Source organism: Phascolarctos cinereus, unplaced genomic scaffold (assembly GCF_003287225.1).
Source record: "Phascolarctos cinereus isolate Bilbo 61053 unplaced genomic scaffold, phaCin_HiC Scaffold_726;HRSCAF=1367, whole genome shotgun sequence".
Lineage (NCBI taxonomy): Eukaryota > Metazoa > Chordata > Mammalia > Diprotodontia > Phascolarctidae > Phascolarctos > Phascolarctos cinereus.
The window spans coordinates 314,861,499-314,880,398 of NW_027556098.1; the positions used below are offsets into that span (position 1 = coordinate 314,861,499).

An 18,900-nucleotide genomic window follows, 5' to 3' on the forward strand; every position below is an offset into this window, starting at 1 on the left:
AGTGGATGTTGCAAAAAGGCTATTTGATGACAGGAAAAAGGTCTTAACAATTTGACCTGTCCAGAAGTAGAGAGGACATCCTCAGAATGTGGTGGTTTTATTCTCAAGAGGTCCTTAGGCAGAGATTGAACTGTTGAATATATTATAATAAAGATTCCTTTTTTAAAAATTTTTTTGGGGCGGGGGCAATTAGGGTTAGGTGACTTGCGCAGGGTCACACAGCTAGTAAGTGTCAAGTATTTGGTCTGAGGCCAGATTTGAACTCAGGTCCTCCTGACTTCAGGGCTGGTGCTCTATCCACTGTGCCACCTACCTGCCCCTAGAGATTCCTTTTTGTATGAGTCGGGACTTGATGGCCGCTGAGACTTGAACCCTCAAATTCTGTGATTTTTCTAAAACCTAGCTCTTCAGGATCACACTCCAATGTTTGTTTTACTACTGTAACCCTATTCTTCCCTCTTGTATACAGTTGTTATACTGTATACATATTATTCTTTCAGTAGAAAAAGTATCTTTCTAAAGGGACTTACTTAGCTGGATTGCCCCACAGGAACACATAGAAGAACATTATGGCTCTTCTATAGTTTAAAAAAAAAAGTACTTAATTTGGAGTCAGGAGATCTAGGCTCAGATCTCTTTTCAAACACTTAAGTGACCATGGGCAAGTCACTTAGCCTGTTACAGCCTCAAATTTCCCCTTGTATAGAATGAGAACAAGAATACTTACACATCCTATTTCACAGGGTTGTTATGCAGAAAGTACTTTGCAAATCTTTAAACACTTTATGATTGTAAGTTTTTGGTATTACTTTTGATTTTCCTCCAGTTGTTTGTAAGCTTCAGGGCAGGGACTATTTTACATCTACCTTTACTCCCCATCAAAGGGTTTGTTTGGCCCGTAGTAAGGCTTTAATAAATATTTACTAATTGATTTGGATTTGGATAGTATTGCTAAAATGTTAGAGTGGAAAAGAACCTTTTATTAAGGAGATTTGTTTTGTGAAGTTTGGATTCAGTAAAAGGGTTGAACTTGAGGACCTAGAGGGCCATACATGGCCTTGAGGCCATAGGTTTTCCACTCCTGATTCTAGTCCATACCATCATGTTATATTGAGACCAGGTGACTTGCTAAAATTCACACAAAGTTAGTGATCTTCCCCCAACTTTGCCTCCCATATCCTCAGTTGGATCTCATATAACACTTTGTACCCCTCTAATGTACTTATATGTGTGTCAAATAATTTTCATTTCTCTCCAGTGTCTAGCACAATGTTCTCTAAACTGTAAGCATTTAATAAATATATGTTGGAGTTTATGAATTGAAATGAAATTCAAACCAAAATTCTTAAACTACATGCTGTGCCTCAGTCTCATGTTAGGCAGTTTATATAAAGGTAAGTATCCAGGACAGGTCAATGGAGCTTTATAGTTACTTCTAGGAAGTAGAACTTCTGTTGTCACAGATTAAATAGGAGGGAAGTAGGGGAAAAGCAGTTAACATGATTACTTGGAGAATTCTTCTCACTTTCCTTTGTTCTTTCATTACCTATTTTTCTTTTTGTCAGGGATGTAGGGAATGTTGTTGAAGCTATGTATGGAGATCTTCCGCCTCCTATCATGCTGATCGGCCACAGCATGGGAGGTGCCATTGCAGTCCATACAGCTTCATCCAATTTGGTGCCAAGTTTACTGGGTCTCTGCATGATTGATGTTGTTGAAGGTAAGTTAAGTTGCTCATAGGCTTTTGACACATATGAAGTTAAAGGGTGAGTGTAGTTGGGCCTATTTTAATGTGTCGATTTGGTCATTTGTTATAAGTGTGTTCCTCAGTTTTCTTATTTATAAAATGAAGGTAATACTTGTGCTACTTATTTTACAAGGTTGTTATGAGTAAATGGCTTTGTAAACATTGAGGCAGTCTATAAGTATAAGTACTTATTATCCTGCCAAGAGCATATATGGAACCCAGGGACTTTCCACAGACCTGTCAGAGCAGTTGTTTTTCCAAAAAGCTTGCTTCTATCCATAGAATTAATTGAGTTAGTTATTATCAGTACTTTAGAATGTTATTAACTGAGTTACTTATTATTAGTTATTATCAATGCCTTGAAATGCCTGTTATTATTTTGGTTTGATGTCTAGGTACAGCAATGGATGCTTTAAACAGCATGCAAAATTTCTTACGAGGTCGCCCTAAAACCTTCAAGTCCCTGGAGAATGCCATAGAATGGAGGTAACTGCCACCTTGAATTTCCACTTAGGATCCCACCTGGATGAGAACATTCCTTTTTATCAACCTCAGTGGTTAGCACCACAGTTGAAATTCCAAATTGCTGCTTCCAAGCAATTTGGCTTTTGTCTCTCAATAGATGGGGCACTAAGGAACAAGCATTTAATTTGGTATCTCATTGTAAGAAGCTAGCAGTTCTGAAAAATCACAGACTCTTTAGTCTAGACAAAAAGATTTCTAGACAACTTTTAGATTGTACCTCATATCCGTTAAATTTATCCCACAAATAATATAGCCAGAAATATGATTATCATATATGTGTATATATATATATATATATATATATATATACACACACACACACATATACATACATACATACATACATACATACATATAATATATTCCTCACAGTGGGTAATGGAGAGCTTTATAAATCCATATAAAGAGGAGGGCAAAACAAATAACAGGACCAGCTTTGAAAGAAGGAAAAGAAAGTAGGAAAAAGTAGGGCAAAGCAGTTTAACTCAGGAAAACATGTTATCTTGAAGGCTGTTCATCCTTGAGTCACACTAGCAAGGCTTAGTATAGAAATAGCATTTAGGAAAAAGTTGGGCATGGTAAGCATAATTGCATGCATACATGTAGGTATGTTTTGGGGAAGTGAGTTGTTGGCAATGGGGAATGTTAATGTATAAACCAAATAATACACCAGTTCACTTCTTTCAAACGCTATATTATTTCCAGTCTAGATTGGCGAACTGTTTCAATTCTTGAGGGTACAAAGGGACATGACAATGCTTCTCCATTCTCCTGGTTCTCTGGGTATTATTCATGGCCAATAGCCAATATGACTACTCTTTAAATTCAAATTAGGGAAATATAAGGCATGTACTAGCCACCATTCATAGTGGGTTCATGTTTTATTGTGTTGGCTCCATAAATACTAAACGCTCTGTGGGAAATTCTATGTACATTTCAAAAATTTCCTATCTGAGATAATGTTCATATTGTGAAGACTAGTCATATTTCTCTCTTTTTCCTTTTACACATAGTTATACTTACCCACACCCTAGTTATACTTACCCACACCCAGTCCTAACTGCAAGGGGAGCAGATCTCATTCTCTAACGACCTCTGAAAAATCACTAATGTTACCTTATTCAAACTAAGTGGCAAAGTAAACTGCTGAGTAACATTTTCTCTCCTCTTCTATTTCTTTCTAGTGTAAAGAGTGGCCAGATACGGAATCTTGAATCTGCACGAGTTTCAATGGTTGGCCAAGTCAAACAGTAGGTCTTGTTTTTTTCTGACAGTTAGATGCTTAAACTAGGTCTGGGCATTTGCCAACTATCCATTTTCCTTCTCAGTTTTAAACTAAACTAAAGCTCGAAAGGTTTAAACTGGTGTAGGAGTAACCCACTTCCAACTAATGAAAATGATGGAATGGAGAGGACACAAGTTTTAAAGGACCTGAGCCCCAGACCTTGCTCTACCACCTGCTGTGTGAACTTGGATGCTTTTCTGTGTCTGATCGCCTTTTTCTAATCTAAAATGGGGATAAGAATAGCACAGCATGGTATAGTAGAGAGACACTGAACTCAAAGTCAAGAATAGCTAGATTTGATCATCCTGGTTTGATTACAGGATCATCCTGCCTTGGATACTAGCTGTGTGACTGTGCTTAATCACTGTATCTATTTGAGGCTCCTCATCTATAAAATAGTGATAATACTACTTGTAATACTAACCCAACAGGGTTATTATGAGGATCAAATGAGATTACGTATGCACAGGAATTTGTAAATTTTAAAGCACAATATAAATTTCAGGTATTTTTCACTGGCTGGATGCTTTAATTTGAGTTCTAGTGTAGCTAAAATAGTGGTGAAAAGCAATCAGGAAGGTTAATAATTTATGCTTAAATATTAAGTTTGTGTGTATGTGTAAATAATATGGTACCTATATATGGCTTTAATAGCTTTAAACTGCATTAAGACTTTTGGTATACCTTGCATAATAAATTTCACATGTAATTTTCAAAGTTTTAATGCTTGTGTATGATCCCTTTTGGCCTTCCTTTTGTTCTCTTATGTGCATTTTAAAAAACACTTCAGTGACCCACCCTTCCTTCCCTCCTTCCTCCCTTCCTTCCTTCCTAGTCTTCCTTCTTCCGTTTCTTCCCCCTGAAAAATGAGGGTAAAACCTCATAACAAATATGCAGAGACATGCAAAACATACTCCCATATTGGCCATATCTAAAAATATATGTCTTTTTCTCCATCTTGAGTCCATCATTTCTTTGTCAGGAGGAGGTAACATGCTTCCTCATTGGTATTCTGGAATCTACATAAGTGCTTTCTTAATTCTAGCATGTAGATATGAAGAATTAATGTGTAATACTTATACCATTATTTAAATAACATTACATTTTTATAAGGGGCAATATGGTGTAGTGGATAGAGAGCTGGCTTTGGAACCAAGAAAACCTTTTTTCAAGTTCTTCCACTGACCTGTACTGGTTGTATGACCTTGGACAAGTCATTTAACATCTGCATGGTCTAGACAGCTCTGTAAGACGTACAGAGAAGGTGCCAACTGGCATTGGCAGAAACCACTTCCTCTGCCTGTATATTTTTATAGAAAAAAATAATAATTGGCTGATTTATGTATATTAGGCAAAAGTGTTAGCTGTTTTCTAAATAGCACTTCAGGAAACTGGAGTCTGCTCACATTTTTTGTCTGCTTTATTCTTCTACAACACACTACTCAGTACCTATGGTTCAATCCATATTTTGTCTCTGAAGATATCAACAGCATAGAGTCAATAAATAAGCCTGGTAGCTGCTTGCTAAAACAATCTTGCCGTTTAGGGATGTGTTGCAGCAACATTCTTTAACTATGCATTGTGGATTTAGCCTATGTACTTTATCCAAATCCTTCTTGGACTTAGTTATTTTCTTACATAGTCTCTGGATGAACAGTGCTAAATGTTTATCCTTGTCTCCTTTAATTTGCCCTAAAACTACCTTAGGCAAATCAGTTTCCCCCTCTCTCTAAAATTAGGAGTTGAACTAGATGATCTCAAAGGTCCCTTCTAGCTTTAAATACCATGATCCTGCTTTGTTTCTGCTGCAATGGATGTCCTTAGTTCTAGTATCCTGGATTTGGTGAGTGAGCCTATGTTTACCCTGTCTATGGCCTTCATCATTTTGTAGAATTGGATCCTAGCTCCTTGCAGCCTTTTTCATCTTTTTAGGCTCTCTTTTGAGAGCCCCAAATTTCTTAGTTTATCTTGTGAAAGTCCTTTGTCAGGAAAAGAATTTGGGGCAATGGTGTGGTTAAAAAGGAAGGCAATGACCTTGTATGGTGGTAACATGCTGTGCCAACATGATGATAATACTAAGTCACATGAAATATAGTACAGGAAGTCTTCTTTCTCTAGGGATAAGTGGTAATGGGAAAAGGGCACTTAATGAATCAGTTGAAAACAGAATCAGCATTTCATAGTTCATAGTTGAAAAGGTTCCATTGAGACTTTATCTTAGAAAATGAAAATAAAAAGTATGAAAGTGAATTTATTTTATTTTTTTTACAGAATTTAGGTGATAATTATAAGTATATGCTAATTCTTAGAATGAACAAAGAATATATTGTTTTAATGTTTTTGGCATAATTTCTCCCAAATTGTATGACACTACATCATGACTTCACATCTGCCTTTTTTAGCAGCATGATAAGGAGGAGTCATTGCCACAAAAATATTTTTGGGCTTTATCACTTTTTTGAAATTCTTAATCCTTTGATATTCAAATCGTTCCTTTTTGAAGCGCCTCCTTTAAAAACCAAAGATTGGCCTATGAAGATATTGGCAGGGTGGGCCAGAATAGATGATATTGTTAACCAGGAGGGATATTTTGAGTGGGGATTAATTTTACAAGTGGTTAGTTCATTGGGGAATATTTTTGTTGCTTTGACTTTTGCTAATGTTGTAGGGAGGCAGTTTGGTGTAGAATACTTAATAGTTCTCGGTTCTGGAGCATTTCACAGCTTACAAAATACTTTCCTTGGAACGACTCTGTGAGTTAGGATCATTATGCTGATCTTGAAAATGACTAAACAAACAGAAAGGTGAGGTGGCTTGTCCACGGAAGTAAGTGGTAGAACTGGGACATGAACCCAGCACTTCCATTGCTAAATAGAGTAGTCTTTCCACTTTACCAGTGGTATCAAACTCAAAAAAAATGGGTCCTTGACTGAGAAAAACCACAAATTAACATTATCTATGTTGTATTATATTTTTTAATTTTGTTAAATGTTTACCTATTACATTTTAATCTGGTTTGCTAGCCACATTGCCTTGTAGGCCTCAAGTTTGACACCTCTGAACTATATCACACTGCTTCTGTACATGTCATCAGGAACTAACCCAGACAGACAGCAATAAACATAGCTGAATCCTGAGATTTTTATCTTAACAAGCTGGTATTCCAGGTCTTTCTGTGTGCATTGTCCCTCCACCTGTGGGAGATAGTATAAACTTCAAAAAGAGCAGAGCTGGGGGAGAGAGAGAGCAGAACCAAGATGGTGGAGTTAGAAGCAATATAACCAAACTCTTCCCCTCCAAAAAATTCCTCATATAGATCTAGAAAATTCACTAGATTGAATCCTAATGGGGAAATCCAGAAAAAGTCACATTGAGTCATTTGTCCAGCACAGCTAAGCATAGAAAGATAGAGAGGTCTATAGACACTGGGGACAGGCTGGGCCAGGAGCACTCCAGCACCTAAGGAGAGGCTGAACACCAAGGCAAGAGGACATCCCAGGCCATGCAGGAGCACCACCAAATCTCTGCTGGGATACTGTACCAGGGACAGGTGCCAACTGGCAACTTTGTCACCAGAAGTCCAGTTCTGGGTCTCAGATCCAGGGCAGATTGAGAAAGGAAACTGGGGGTGGGAGTGGGGGTGGGGTTGGGTACTGATTTCCAGCTAAATTGGCTTTGTGTAAAATACCCAGAAAGGAGGAAATTCAGAAGCCAGCAGCAATGATGTGTCTCAGACCCTAGCAGCAGGGTGAGTTCTTGGTTCCACCTTGCAGAGGAATAGCTATGGCAGAAATCCCAGACCAAAGGAATCCCAGACTACCTAAAATTCCGTCACTCTGAAACAATAGATCTTTCCAGCTGGTTTGGTAGAGACTGAGTCTAGTAGCATTTGCTGTTGCTCAGGCCAAAACCCAGGTCAGGAACTTGTGGAACTCGAATTGGGGAGCAGCAATCAGAAATTGCCCTGAATCAGACCACTTTGAGAGCACTGAAAGCTTGCAGGTCCCTAACCTGTCTGAAAAACAGCATTCGCTACCCGAAGAAAGCAGCAACAGGACCAATCCCAGATCTTCATTCCAGAAGTGCACAGAGCTCAGCCCTAACATTAGATCCAAAATCTGGAAGTAGACTGGAAGAATGAACAAGCAAAAAATTAATCCCACCACAAAGAATTAGTATGGTAGCCAGGAAGCTCAAGACACAAACCCAAAGGAAGAGAACAACACCAAAACAACTATAAACAAAGTCTCAGAGAAAAACACAACTTAGGTACAACATCTAGTATTCCTGGAAGAGATGAAACAAGAGTTGAAGAAAAAGTTTTAAAATGTTTATAAATGAGATGAGAACACTAAGGAAAAAATTGGAAAAGAAATGAAAGAGAAGAAAGAATTGGATTTTTTCTGGAGGTAATCTATGAGTTCTTTCAATTGATATTTCATTTTCTGTGTTCAAAAGTTTTGGCCAGTTCTCTTGTTTATTTCTTGTGGCATAGAGTTCATGTTTTTCATCTAGTTGTGTTCTTGGAGACCTGTGATCCTTAGATTGTCTCTACATATTCTGTCTTCAAGATCAGTATGTTTTGGGGCAGCTAGGTGGCACAATGGATAGAGCTCCAGCCCTGGAGTCAGGAGGACCCGAGTTCAAATCCGGTCTCAGACCCATAACACTTACTAGCTGTGTGACTATGGGCAAGTCACTCAACACTAATTGCCTCACCAAAAAAAAAAAAATCAGTATATTTTATTTGAATAGTGAACCTGTTTTCTTTTAGTGTGTTATTTTTTGTTTTTCTTCTAGATTGTTTTTCACTTTTAGTATATTTATTTTTTGCTTTTCTTCTGGATTGTCCTTCACTTCAGTGTATTTGTATTCCCAGTCTGTTGTTCTCACTGTTGTTTTTTCATGAGAGTTGCCATTGCAGATTCCAGTTTTTCTATTCTGCCCACTGTTTTTTGCTGTGCAGGCCATAAATTCTGTTTTCAATTCTTATTTCTTTTGTGAACCACTCAGGGTCAGTAAGCCATAGTTGCATGTTCTCACATTCCACAGGGTCTGCTTTCTCATCAAGCTTTGGATCATTTCCTTCGTTTTGCAGTATTTATTCTTGGATGCCTGAACTAATTTTCTAGATCTGGTTGTCATATTTCCTTCTTTTGTTAATGTTTTCCCTGTTGGGTTGCTGAATGAGCTCAGGGTAGTTGTTTTAGAGCATGTTGTTTGTTGGTGGGGGGGAGCGTTCAACTTTTTTTTCCCCCAGTGTCTTAGACCATGGACGTGACTGAAATTGCTTTAACTTTGGTGCATAGAATCTGTTTTGGAGAGGTTTGAGAGGCTGTAGGGATCAGAAAACAATCTTTAGTCCTACATTTTTTTGGTCACGTAACTTGGAAACAGAGAAGAGAATTGTAAAGAGAATTAACAGCTTGGCACACAGGTACAAAATCTTTCTCAAGTAACTATCTTTCTGAAATTTAGAATGGCCCAAATAGAAGCTAGTGACTCTATGAGGTAACAAGAAGTATTAAAATCAAAAGACTGAAAATATAGAAGAAAATGTAAGATATATCATAGCAAAAGCAACTGATCAGGAAAACAAATCAAGGAGAAAAAAAATTAAGAATCAGTGGACTATCTGAAACCCATGACAAAAAAGCCTAGACATCCTGTTTCATGAAATCTTAAAAGAAAACTTCTTGGAACCAGAGAGCAGGGTTGTAATGGAAAGGATTCACCAATCATGTCCTGAAAGAAATCTCAAAATGAAAACTCCCAGGAAGCAGCCAGAAAGAAAAAAAATTCAAGTACTCAGGAGCCACAGTCAGGTTCACGCACAATTTAGCAGTCTCCACTAAAAAGGAGTGGAGAAATTGGAATGGGATATTCCAGAAGGCATGAAATGAGCTTATAGCCAAGAATAACTTACCCACCAAAACTGAATCTAATGGTACAAGAGGAAAAAATGGATCTTTAATGAAATAGAAGACTTCTGAGCATTCCAGATGAAAAGATCAGAGTTGCATAGAAACTTTGAAGTTCAAACACAGTAGTGAAGAGAAACATAAAAATGTAAACATGAATGTATGATGATAAATGACTAAACAAGAATAAACTACATACCTTCAAATATGAAGACATGATGCATCTGTCCCTTCAGAACCCTACCATTGAGGGTCGTAGAGAGAGTCCAATTAGACAAAGCTTGGGAGTGGTTCTGTTGTGTCTTGATGTTTTTAAGAAAAGGATGAGAGGAAAAAAGAAAGGATGAGAAAAGAGAGAGGAAGAGGACTATATTGGAAGAGGGGAGAGAGAAAGAAAGGTAAGGGAAAATTACCTCACACAATCAGGGTGCACAAGTAAACATCTTTACAAACATGGAGGAGGAGATGGGGTTAGTGGCTGATAGTGGAACCTTACTCATTTGAACTAGTCAGAAGAAAGAATACACACACATACACACATTTGGGTATAGAAATATATTTCACTCAGCAGGAAAATAGAGAAAGAGGCAAGAGGATTTTAGAGGGAGAACAGATTTAGGGAGGGATTAATCCTAAGCAAAACAAATTCTAAGGATGTACAAAAATATAACTCTTTGACATAATAAAGAATCGGAATCTGAGGGGGATGCCCATAAATTGGTGAATGGCTGAATAAGTTATGGTATGTAAATGTGATGGAGTACTGTTGTGCTGTTTAAAATAAGGTGATGAAGGGAGTAGTTTCAGAGAAACCTGGGAAGATTTGTATATACTGATATAGAGTGAAGTGCACAACACCAGAACAACAGTTTATGCAATGACAACAGTATGGTAAATGTAAACAACTTTGAAAGATTAGAAACTCTTATCAGCATAATGACAAACTCTGATTCCAGAGGACTAATGACAAAACATGCTAGCCTGAGACAAAGATTTTTTACATCTGGCCAATGTGGAAATTTGTTTTGGTTGACTATACAGGTTTATAATAGGTTTTTTCTTTTGTTCTCAATGTTGGGGGTAGAGGGGAGGGTAGTTTGGGTAGGAAGGTGATAAAGATAAATTTTTGCTGATTGAAATAAAATATAATAATAAAAAAGAACACAGATTCATTTGCCTCTTTTAGTGACCCCAATTCACTGTGCTTTATTTACACTTTATGTTGTTTTCCATTCTTCCTCTTCAGCCTAATGAGCACCAAAATGGGCTCTGAAAACCCATTCTCATGCAGAGGAGTGTTAAAATGTTGTACTAGTTACTTAGTGTGGATTAGCCACAATTTGCTTCTCTGAATTGGGCTTTTGCCTTATGCTTGAGTCCTTGTGTCTAACTGCCCTGATTTTCTCTTGTCTGAAGAATCTATTTTCTCTCTGTCTTTATGACCAGAAGCCATTTCTAAGTCCTTATTATTGATAATAATAGGAATACCAGTGTTCCCCATGGTACCTTCCTTTTTTCAAAGAGTTCCACATACATCACAAGCATTCCTTTGCAAATAAGGGGTTGTCTTTTATTAGCTGCCCTTTTGAAAAGCACAAATTGGGGAAGACTTTGGCCTTTCCACAAGAGAGAGAAGAGGATATGACTTAGCCATAGTCATGTAATTAATAAGCATTGGTGATAGGATTTGAACCAAGGTCATGCTCAGAGTACCAGTCTTTTCATTTCCATAGCCTGTCACTTCACCCTTCCCCAACTCCCTTAAATGTCTTTATTTTTGTTCCTAAAATGTATCTCCAATATACTAAGGAATAAGAAAAAAATCCAGCATATATTTATGTCAAAATGCTGATCTTTTAAAGCTTCCATCTACTCCTTTTGTATCTGTAACTTTTTTCTCATTCTCCTTAGAGTATTGTAAAGCATGGCCAATATTTTTAATTTAAAAAAAAATTGAATACTGTGGAAATAACATGTGAGGTATTGTGTGTGACTTACCACCTTTTTTTTTTTTAATTTAGATGTGAAGGGACTCTGAGTCCTGAAGTCTCTAAAACCCTGGTGGAAGGGATCATAGAGGAAGAAGAGGAAGATGAAGAAGGAAGTGAATCTGTTAATAAAAGAAAGAAGGAAGATGATACTGAGGTAATAATTGTTTACATTTAGATATCATTTTGCACTCATTATCTCATAACACTCATGTGAAGTATATTATACAAAGATTATTACCTCCATTTTACAGATGAGGAAACAGGTTCAAAATGATGCCATGATTTACCCAAAGTCATAGTAGAGGGGGCTGTGTTCCTGGCATAGAGGACAGATTGTACAAATGTGCAAAGATGAGAGATGAAATACCAAGTTAGGGTTAGTAAGTAGAACAAAGGAACTAAAACCTTCCTGGAAAGGTTGGTTATAGCCAGATTGGGGCAGGCTGTGGAAGCTGAGGAGTTTTATTTTATTCTCGTGGCAACAGGGAGACAGCAAAGGTTCCTTGAGCAGCATAGTGATATGGTCAACAGTACTTTAGTAATATTATTTTGAGAGTTTCGTGGAGGTCAGATTGGAGAAGAGAGAGACTGGAGGTAGTGAGTCCTGTTAGAAGGCTATTCCAGTAGTCCAGGGCAGAGATGACAGTAAAAAGAAGGAAACTGATATGAGAGATGTAAAGATAGAGGTAACATGACTTGGCAGCGGATCAGATATGAGGAATGAAGATAAGGAAAGAACCAAGTATTACTCCAAGGTTGTAAACCTGGGTGACTAGAAGGAAGGTAGTGTTTTTGTCAGATATAGGAAATTGATAGAAAGGTAGATTTTTTTGGGGAAAATCAGTGAGTTTTCTTTTGAACTCATTGAGTTTGAGATGCCTGTGGGACATCCACTTGGAAATGTTTGACAGACATTTGGCAATGTGAAATTGGAATTGAGAAGAGAAACTTGGGCTGATTATAGGTCTGGGAGTCATCTATATAGAGAGAAACCCATAAGAGTTTATGAGATTACTAGGAGAGAGTGTAGAGAAAGAAGAGACTAGGGCCCTGGAAAAAGAGCCTTGCAAAACCAGTGCTTGGCAGGAGGAGGGGAGGATGGATGATGATTTAGTAAAAGAGACTGAGGAGGACAAGTAGGAGAAAACCTAAGGAGTATGGACTATGCGGGAGGGAGGCAGTCAATTGTGTTCACTGCTGCTTAGAAGTCAAGAAGGGGGAGAAATGAGAAAGGCCATCATATTTAGCAACATTCACAAAGTTGGATGTGAGTTGGTGGTTGATACACCTTTTCTTCCTATATATAATTGGATTAATATTAATAGTTTTCTTTGGACTGAACCTATAATTTCATTGACATAACTCCCAGTGAGGAAACTCTGTATAACAATATAGATTTGTACCTCCTCTGCCACTAATAGTCTTAGAGGGTTGCCTGGGGCACTAAGTCCCCTGCCACTGCCATTGTTATGTATTAGAGGTAAGACTACCATTCTGCCTGCCTGTTAATAATAAGGGATATTTATATAGAACTTTACACACATTATTTCATTTGATTCTCATAACCACTTTACTACAGGTATTATCATCCTTCTATTATGCATAAGGAGCCCAAGGTTCAGAAAGGTGGAATAATTTGCACAAGGTCACACACCTTACATGTTGGAAGCAGCATTAGAAACTGAATCTTTCCTTCCTCCAGAAATCTTTCCTCTCTGCCACACCACTACTAGTTATTCATTCTTCAGAGGAGAATTTGCAGTGAAGCACAAGCACCTTAGAGAGAATCTATATTTTGTAGAATGAAAGGATTGTCAAACACTGAAAATATGTGACTCCCCAAATAGAAACTCTCCAGTGATCCCTTGGGTGTTCCTTTTACTAGTCCTTACTTCTCTTCATTTGTTCATGTTCTCCTCCCCATCTACAGTTCCCTCTCCTCTCTTCTTTATATAGCCAAATCCCACTTTTCAAAATCCTACTTTCAAAGCCCAGTCCATGAATGATTCCTGCCTTGCTTCCATTCATATTGATCTTTCCATTCTGACTAGCACCAGATTGATTATAAAACATGTGGCTATAAAGCATTTAGTAATAATAATTCACATTTCAGGGGTGCTTTAAAGTTCACAAAGCAGTTTCATAGGTGAACCCTATGAAGTTGCACAGATATTTTTTACCCCTAATGAACAGAAAAGAAAACTGAGGCTCAGAGAGGTTGTCCCAGGCCTTGTGACTCTATACCCAGTGTGTTTTTCACTGTACCCTGAATAGGAAATTAAGTAATTTTTAAAAACAAAGCTCTTACTTTGTGCAAAGCAAGATGCTAAACACTAGGACACAAACAGAAGTAGGACAGTCCCCACTCTCAGAGAACTCATGTTCTAACTGGGGAGACCACAGATATGGACAGTTTTAGCTGCAAATCATACAGAAAGGTCATGTGGACCTTAGGGTACAGTGACAAAGTAGATTATCAAGCCTCCTCTGTAATGGTGATAAAATCATCAGTTTCTGATGTTGAACCATTTGACAGAGCCAGGGACTATGGAGAAAACTTGGGATGGTCTTTAGCAGCTGTGACTGCTGCTAGTGATTGCCGGGCCATCTCCACAGGGATTACTATTAGTAATAAAGCATATTTGTAGAAAGCACCTTAAATTTTGCAAAGTGATTTTTTTTTCACCCTGTGAGGTATTTAATGCAAGTGCAGCCTCTAGAAGGTGAAGTGACTTGGCCAAGCTCACAGGGTTAGTCATTGTCTGGTGACTCAAACCCAGGTCCCTTGACATCTACTCCAGCACTCTCTTCACCATTTCACATTTGCTCCCATCATTATGTTAGTCAAGAGGAAACTGATTTCCATTAGCTCTACACAAAAATGGTTCTCCTTACTTTATGAACACATCATGTGTGTTCTCTTGTATTATCTGCCTCTGGTGCATGGGTCTTGTTCCCCCAGCTATATCATTAACTTTTTAAAGATATGCTGCTTGGATACCCTAAAGCCCTTAGCATAATGGTAAAAACAAATTAGACATTCAGTGATACTTATTCTTTTGATAGTGTCTTGATCTATTTAGTGATGCATAAATAATTCCAACTTTATTTAAACAGAATAAATGCAAATGGTAAGTAGTTCACTGACAAACACAGTTCTCACATGACATTCTGAAGTCAACATAAATGACTTTTTATATACAAGACTAGCATGATGGTTTTGCTTTGTTTACAAATATTTTCAAATCAGCTGACTCGGTTATTACTCCCTAGATGTCTTAATACCCACTAAGAAGTATAACATCATTTCATTCTGATTTTTAGAATGAGAAATTGAGAACATCTCATGCTATTCCCTATGCTTGTAATATCCTCCCTCCTACTTTTCACAATTAATTTTCTGGCCATTCGTTAAAGCCCGGCTCACGTGCCACTCCCTACATAAAATTTAATTTAATCTGCCTGTCAGTAACAGCCTCCACCTTTGGATCTCATATGTATTTTGTTCACAAAACATAAGACCTTAATATACATTTGTCTGATTGTGTATACTATGGTTTTCTGCATTTCTCATTCCCCTAATAATATCTCATATATATGGTATTAGGGCTATATAGAGAGAGCTAAGAGTCATATGTATGGAGGTAATAATTAAATCCATAGGTTTTGATGAAGTTCTCTTTATTCCAGCCAAACTGGCCTTCTCTCTGTTCCTCACACGTGTCACACCATCTCCTGTTTCCATGCTTTTGCACTGACTATCCCACATTCCTGAAATGTACTCTCTTCTCGTCTTTACCTCATAAGAGTCCCTCTCTTCCTTCAAGATGCACTTTGACATGAAACTCTTCCTAATGTCCCCAGTTAGATTGACTTCATAACATCTCTTTGAGCCATAGGTGTTAGTTTAGTCTGCATTTTGCAGATAGGAAACTGAAGGTCAAAGCCTATAATAAAATGACTTGCATAGGGCCACAGACCTACTGTCTAACACAGAATTTGAACCCAGGTCTTCCAGACTTGCACTATAGCTGAGGCAGCGAGGTGATACCATAGTATACAGAATCCTGGGCCTAAAATCAGGAAGACCTGAGTAGAAATGTGACCTCAGACATGTACCAGATATGTGATCCTGGGTAAGTCACTTAACCTTTGCTTCATTTCCTCAACTGTGAAATGGGGGTGATAACAGCATCTACCTCCCAGGGTTGTTGTGAGGATTAAATGAGGAAAAACGTGTAAAGCTCTTAATTAGCACAGTGCCTGACATATAGTAGGCACTTAATGAATGCTTATTCCCTTCCCCCTTTATAGGTCCTACATTAAGATGTCCAAGTACTGCATGAGGCCGAGGGGATAGTGTCTTATCCAAACTTCATATTTCTGATATTAATAGAATTTTTTTCCTTGTGTGGTACCACCAACTTGCTAAATGAACATTTAAGGGGTTATCTAGGGATCCAAACTTAAAAGTAGATGGTTCTCAAAACAACTCTGAGGTACCACATCACACCCATAAGATTGGCCAACGTGACAAAACAGGAAAATGATAAATGTTGGAGAAGATGTGGGAAAATTGGAACACTAATACATTGTTGGTGGAATTGTGAAATGATCCAACCATTTTGGAGAACAATTTGGAACTGTGCCCAAAGGGCTATAAAAATGTGCATACCCTTTGACCCAGCAATAGCACTTCTAGGGCTATATCCCAAAGAGATCATACAAATGGGAAAAGGACCCACATGTACAAAAATATTTATAGCCCCTCTTTTTGTGATGGCAAAGAATTAGAAATTGAGGGGATGCCCATCAGTTGGGGAATGGCTGAACAAGTTGTGGTATATGAATGTAATGGAATACTCTTGTGCTATAAGAAATGATGAACAGGCAGACTTCAGAAAAACCTGAAAAGACATGTATGAACTGATGCTGAGTGGAGGGAGCAGAACCAGGAAAACGTCGTACACAGTAACAGCCACTTTGTGGGATGCTTAATGTTGATAGACTTAGCCCTTCTCAGCAATGCAAGGATCGAAGACATCTCCAAAGGTCTCATGATGGAAAATGCTATCCACATCCAAAGAAAGAATTGTAGAGTTTGAATGCAAGATAGAAGCATACTGTTTGATATTTTTTTTTCTTCTGTTTTGTTTCCTCTTTCTGGTGGTTCATCCTATTGTTTCTAATTCTTCCACTGATGTGAAAATATGTTTAATAGGAATGTATATGTATAGCCTAGATCAGATTGAATGCCATCTTAGAGAGAAAAATTTAAAACTCAAAAGCCTAAGGAAGTGATTGTTGATAAGTCAAAATAAATTAATAAAAAAAATTTTTTTAAAATAATAATTTCTCTCAAAAAAAAAAGATGATTCTTTTCTTCCTGCCCACATCTCTGAAATGCCAGGATGTATCATAATTTCTGAATCCTGTTATTCCTTCATTTTTTCCCAGGGAAGTTTGTTACCCTTGATGGTTTCTCTCTCTTTAAATTTTCCTTGAGTACTTTGCCTAGATCTCTCTCTGCCCCATCACATTCTACCATGAATCATGCTAATTTGGGTAAATAATTTATACCCACCCTGTTAGAGCTCAAAATTCCCGAAGGGTGAGAATTGTGTCATTTGTCATCCTTATATCCCCAATACAATGCCTTATATATAGTAATATATACTAATAAATCTTTGTTGAATTAAATCTAATTATTGCTCTTTTTCTCTGCTTGTAGTCAATGGCCCAACTTTTTCTCTTTCCTTTTAGACCAAGAAGGACCATCCATACACCTGGAGAATTGAACTGGCAAAAACAGAAAAGTACTGGGATGGTTGGTTCAGAGGCTTATCCAATCTCTTCCTTAGCTGCCCTATTCCTAAGCTGCTGCTTCTGGCAGGTAAGTGGGTGTTTATTTGTGAATATGCTATTTGGGATGGTGTTTATTAAAGCAGTTTACCAAAAAGATAGTGCCTTTAATAATGAAGGTAATGGGAATTCCACTCTCTTAACTCCCACCTCCTCAGAAACACATAAAATTTTCCCCTATTTTGATGATCTCACACCCTAACTGATATTTTCTTTTTCTTCCATAACACAAGTAACATTTTTAAAGGAAAAAAAATCAGCAGAACTTCAGTACATTGAAAAAGGTTGAAAATATTTCACCTTTTGATTATTTTGTGATTGTTCTTCCCATTTACATTGTCTTAGTCATTGTGGATATTGTTTTCTTAGCTCTAAATACTTTATTTTTCATCATTTCATGTAAATCTTTCCATGCATCTCTGTATTCATCATATTTGCCATTTCTTATAGCACAATAAGTCAATCAACAAGCATTTATTAAGTGCCTACTAAGTACCAGGCACTGTAATAAGAACTGGAAATACAAAGAAAGGAACCCCCCATTCCCCCCAAAAAAAAAACCAGGCCCTACTCTCAAGGAACTCGCAGTCTAATATGAATAATATTCTGTTACATTCATGTTCCATAATTTGTTTAATCATTCCCCAATCAGTGGTCATCTACTTTTTCCAACTCTTTGCTACCACAAAAAGTGTTGCTATAAATTTTTTTGTGTATATGGGGACTTTGTTTTTATCAGTGGCTTCCTTAGGGTACAAACCTAGTAATAGTAAAATCTCTGGGTCCAAGGGTGTGGATTCACTTTATTTGCCTATTCCAAATTGCTTTCCAAAATATTTGATGATTCATAGCTACACCAACAATGCAATAAGATGCCTAGCTTCCCAAAATCCCTTCAACATTGATTATTCTCATCTTTCGTCATGGTCGCCAGTTTGCATGGTATGAGATGAAATCTTGGGTTGTTTTGATTTACATTCTTTTATCATTATTAATTTGGATCATTCTTTCATATGCTTAATAGTTTGTAATTATTCTTTTGAGACTTGTTTATTCATATCCTTTGACCATTTGTCTATTGGGGAGTAGCCCAGCTGATGTTTTTTGTATATTATTACCCACTGCCGCATGAGAAAGGACATAGAATCCAGTGAAGTGGAATCTGGTTCATTTTCAGGTTCTGGGAAGTTGAATTGATCTGGGCCTGTCTGGAGTGATCAGAATCTCAAAAACTAAGATACAGTATTCCATCACCTTGGTGTGAGCTACTATTGGCACCCCTGCATTGCATTTTCTTCTTTATTAAACCCTGGTGTCTGTCTCAAGCTTAGACATTGATTGGTGGGAATGTCATCAGAAAGCATCAGGGAATCAAAAAGTTGTCTTCAGATGGAGGTAGAAAAGAAATCATCATGATGTTAGGTCCCAAGGAATTGAATTTGGTCAAAGTGCACAAAGACCTTAGTTTACAGTCAGAAAGCATTTATTAAATGCCTACTGTATGCCACACATCATGGTATGCACTAGGGATACAGATACAAAACTGAAGTGATCCCAGCTCTCAAGGAG

The 18,900-nt window shown here is 37.6% G+C and overlaps 1 protein-coding gene across 2 annotated transcripts in view; it reads left to right on the forward strand.

The window, feature by feature from the left end:
* The window catches only part of PPME1 (protein phosphatase methylesterase 1), a 67,674-nt gene that overhangs the window by 29,190 nt on the left and 19,584 nt on the right, over window positions 1–18,900 (forward strand). For both annotated transcript variants that reach the window (XM_020989585.2, XM_020989584.2), the window contains exons 6-10: window positions 1,566–1,720; window positions 2,143–2,233; window positions 3,457–3,522; window positions 11,500–11,623; window positions 17,233–17,362. In XM_020989585.2, coding sequence (XP_020845244.1) covers window positions 1,566–1,720; window positions 2,143–2,233; window positions 3,457–3,522; window positions 11,500–11,623; window positions 17,233–17,362 — 566 coding nt within the window. The remainder of the gene's footprint in view (window positions 1–1,565; window positions 1,721–2,142; window positions 2,234–3,456; window positions 3,523–11,499; window positions 11,624–17,232; window positions 17,363–18,900) is intronic.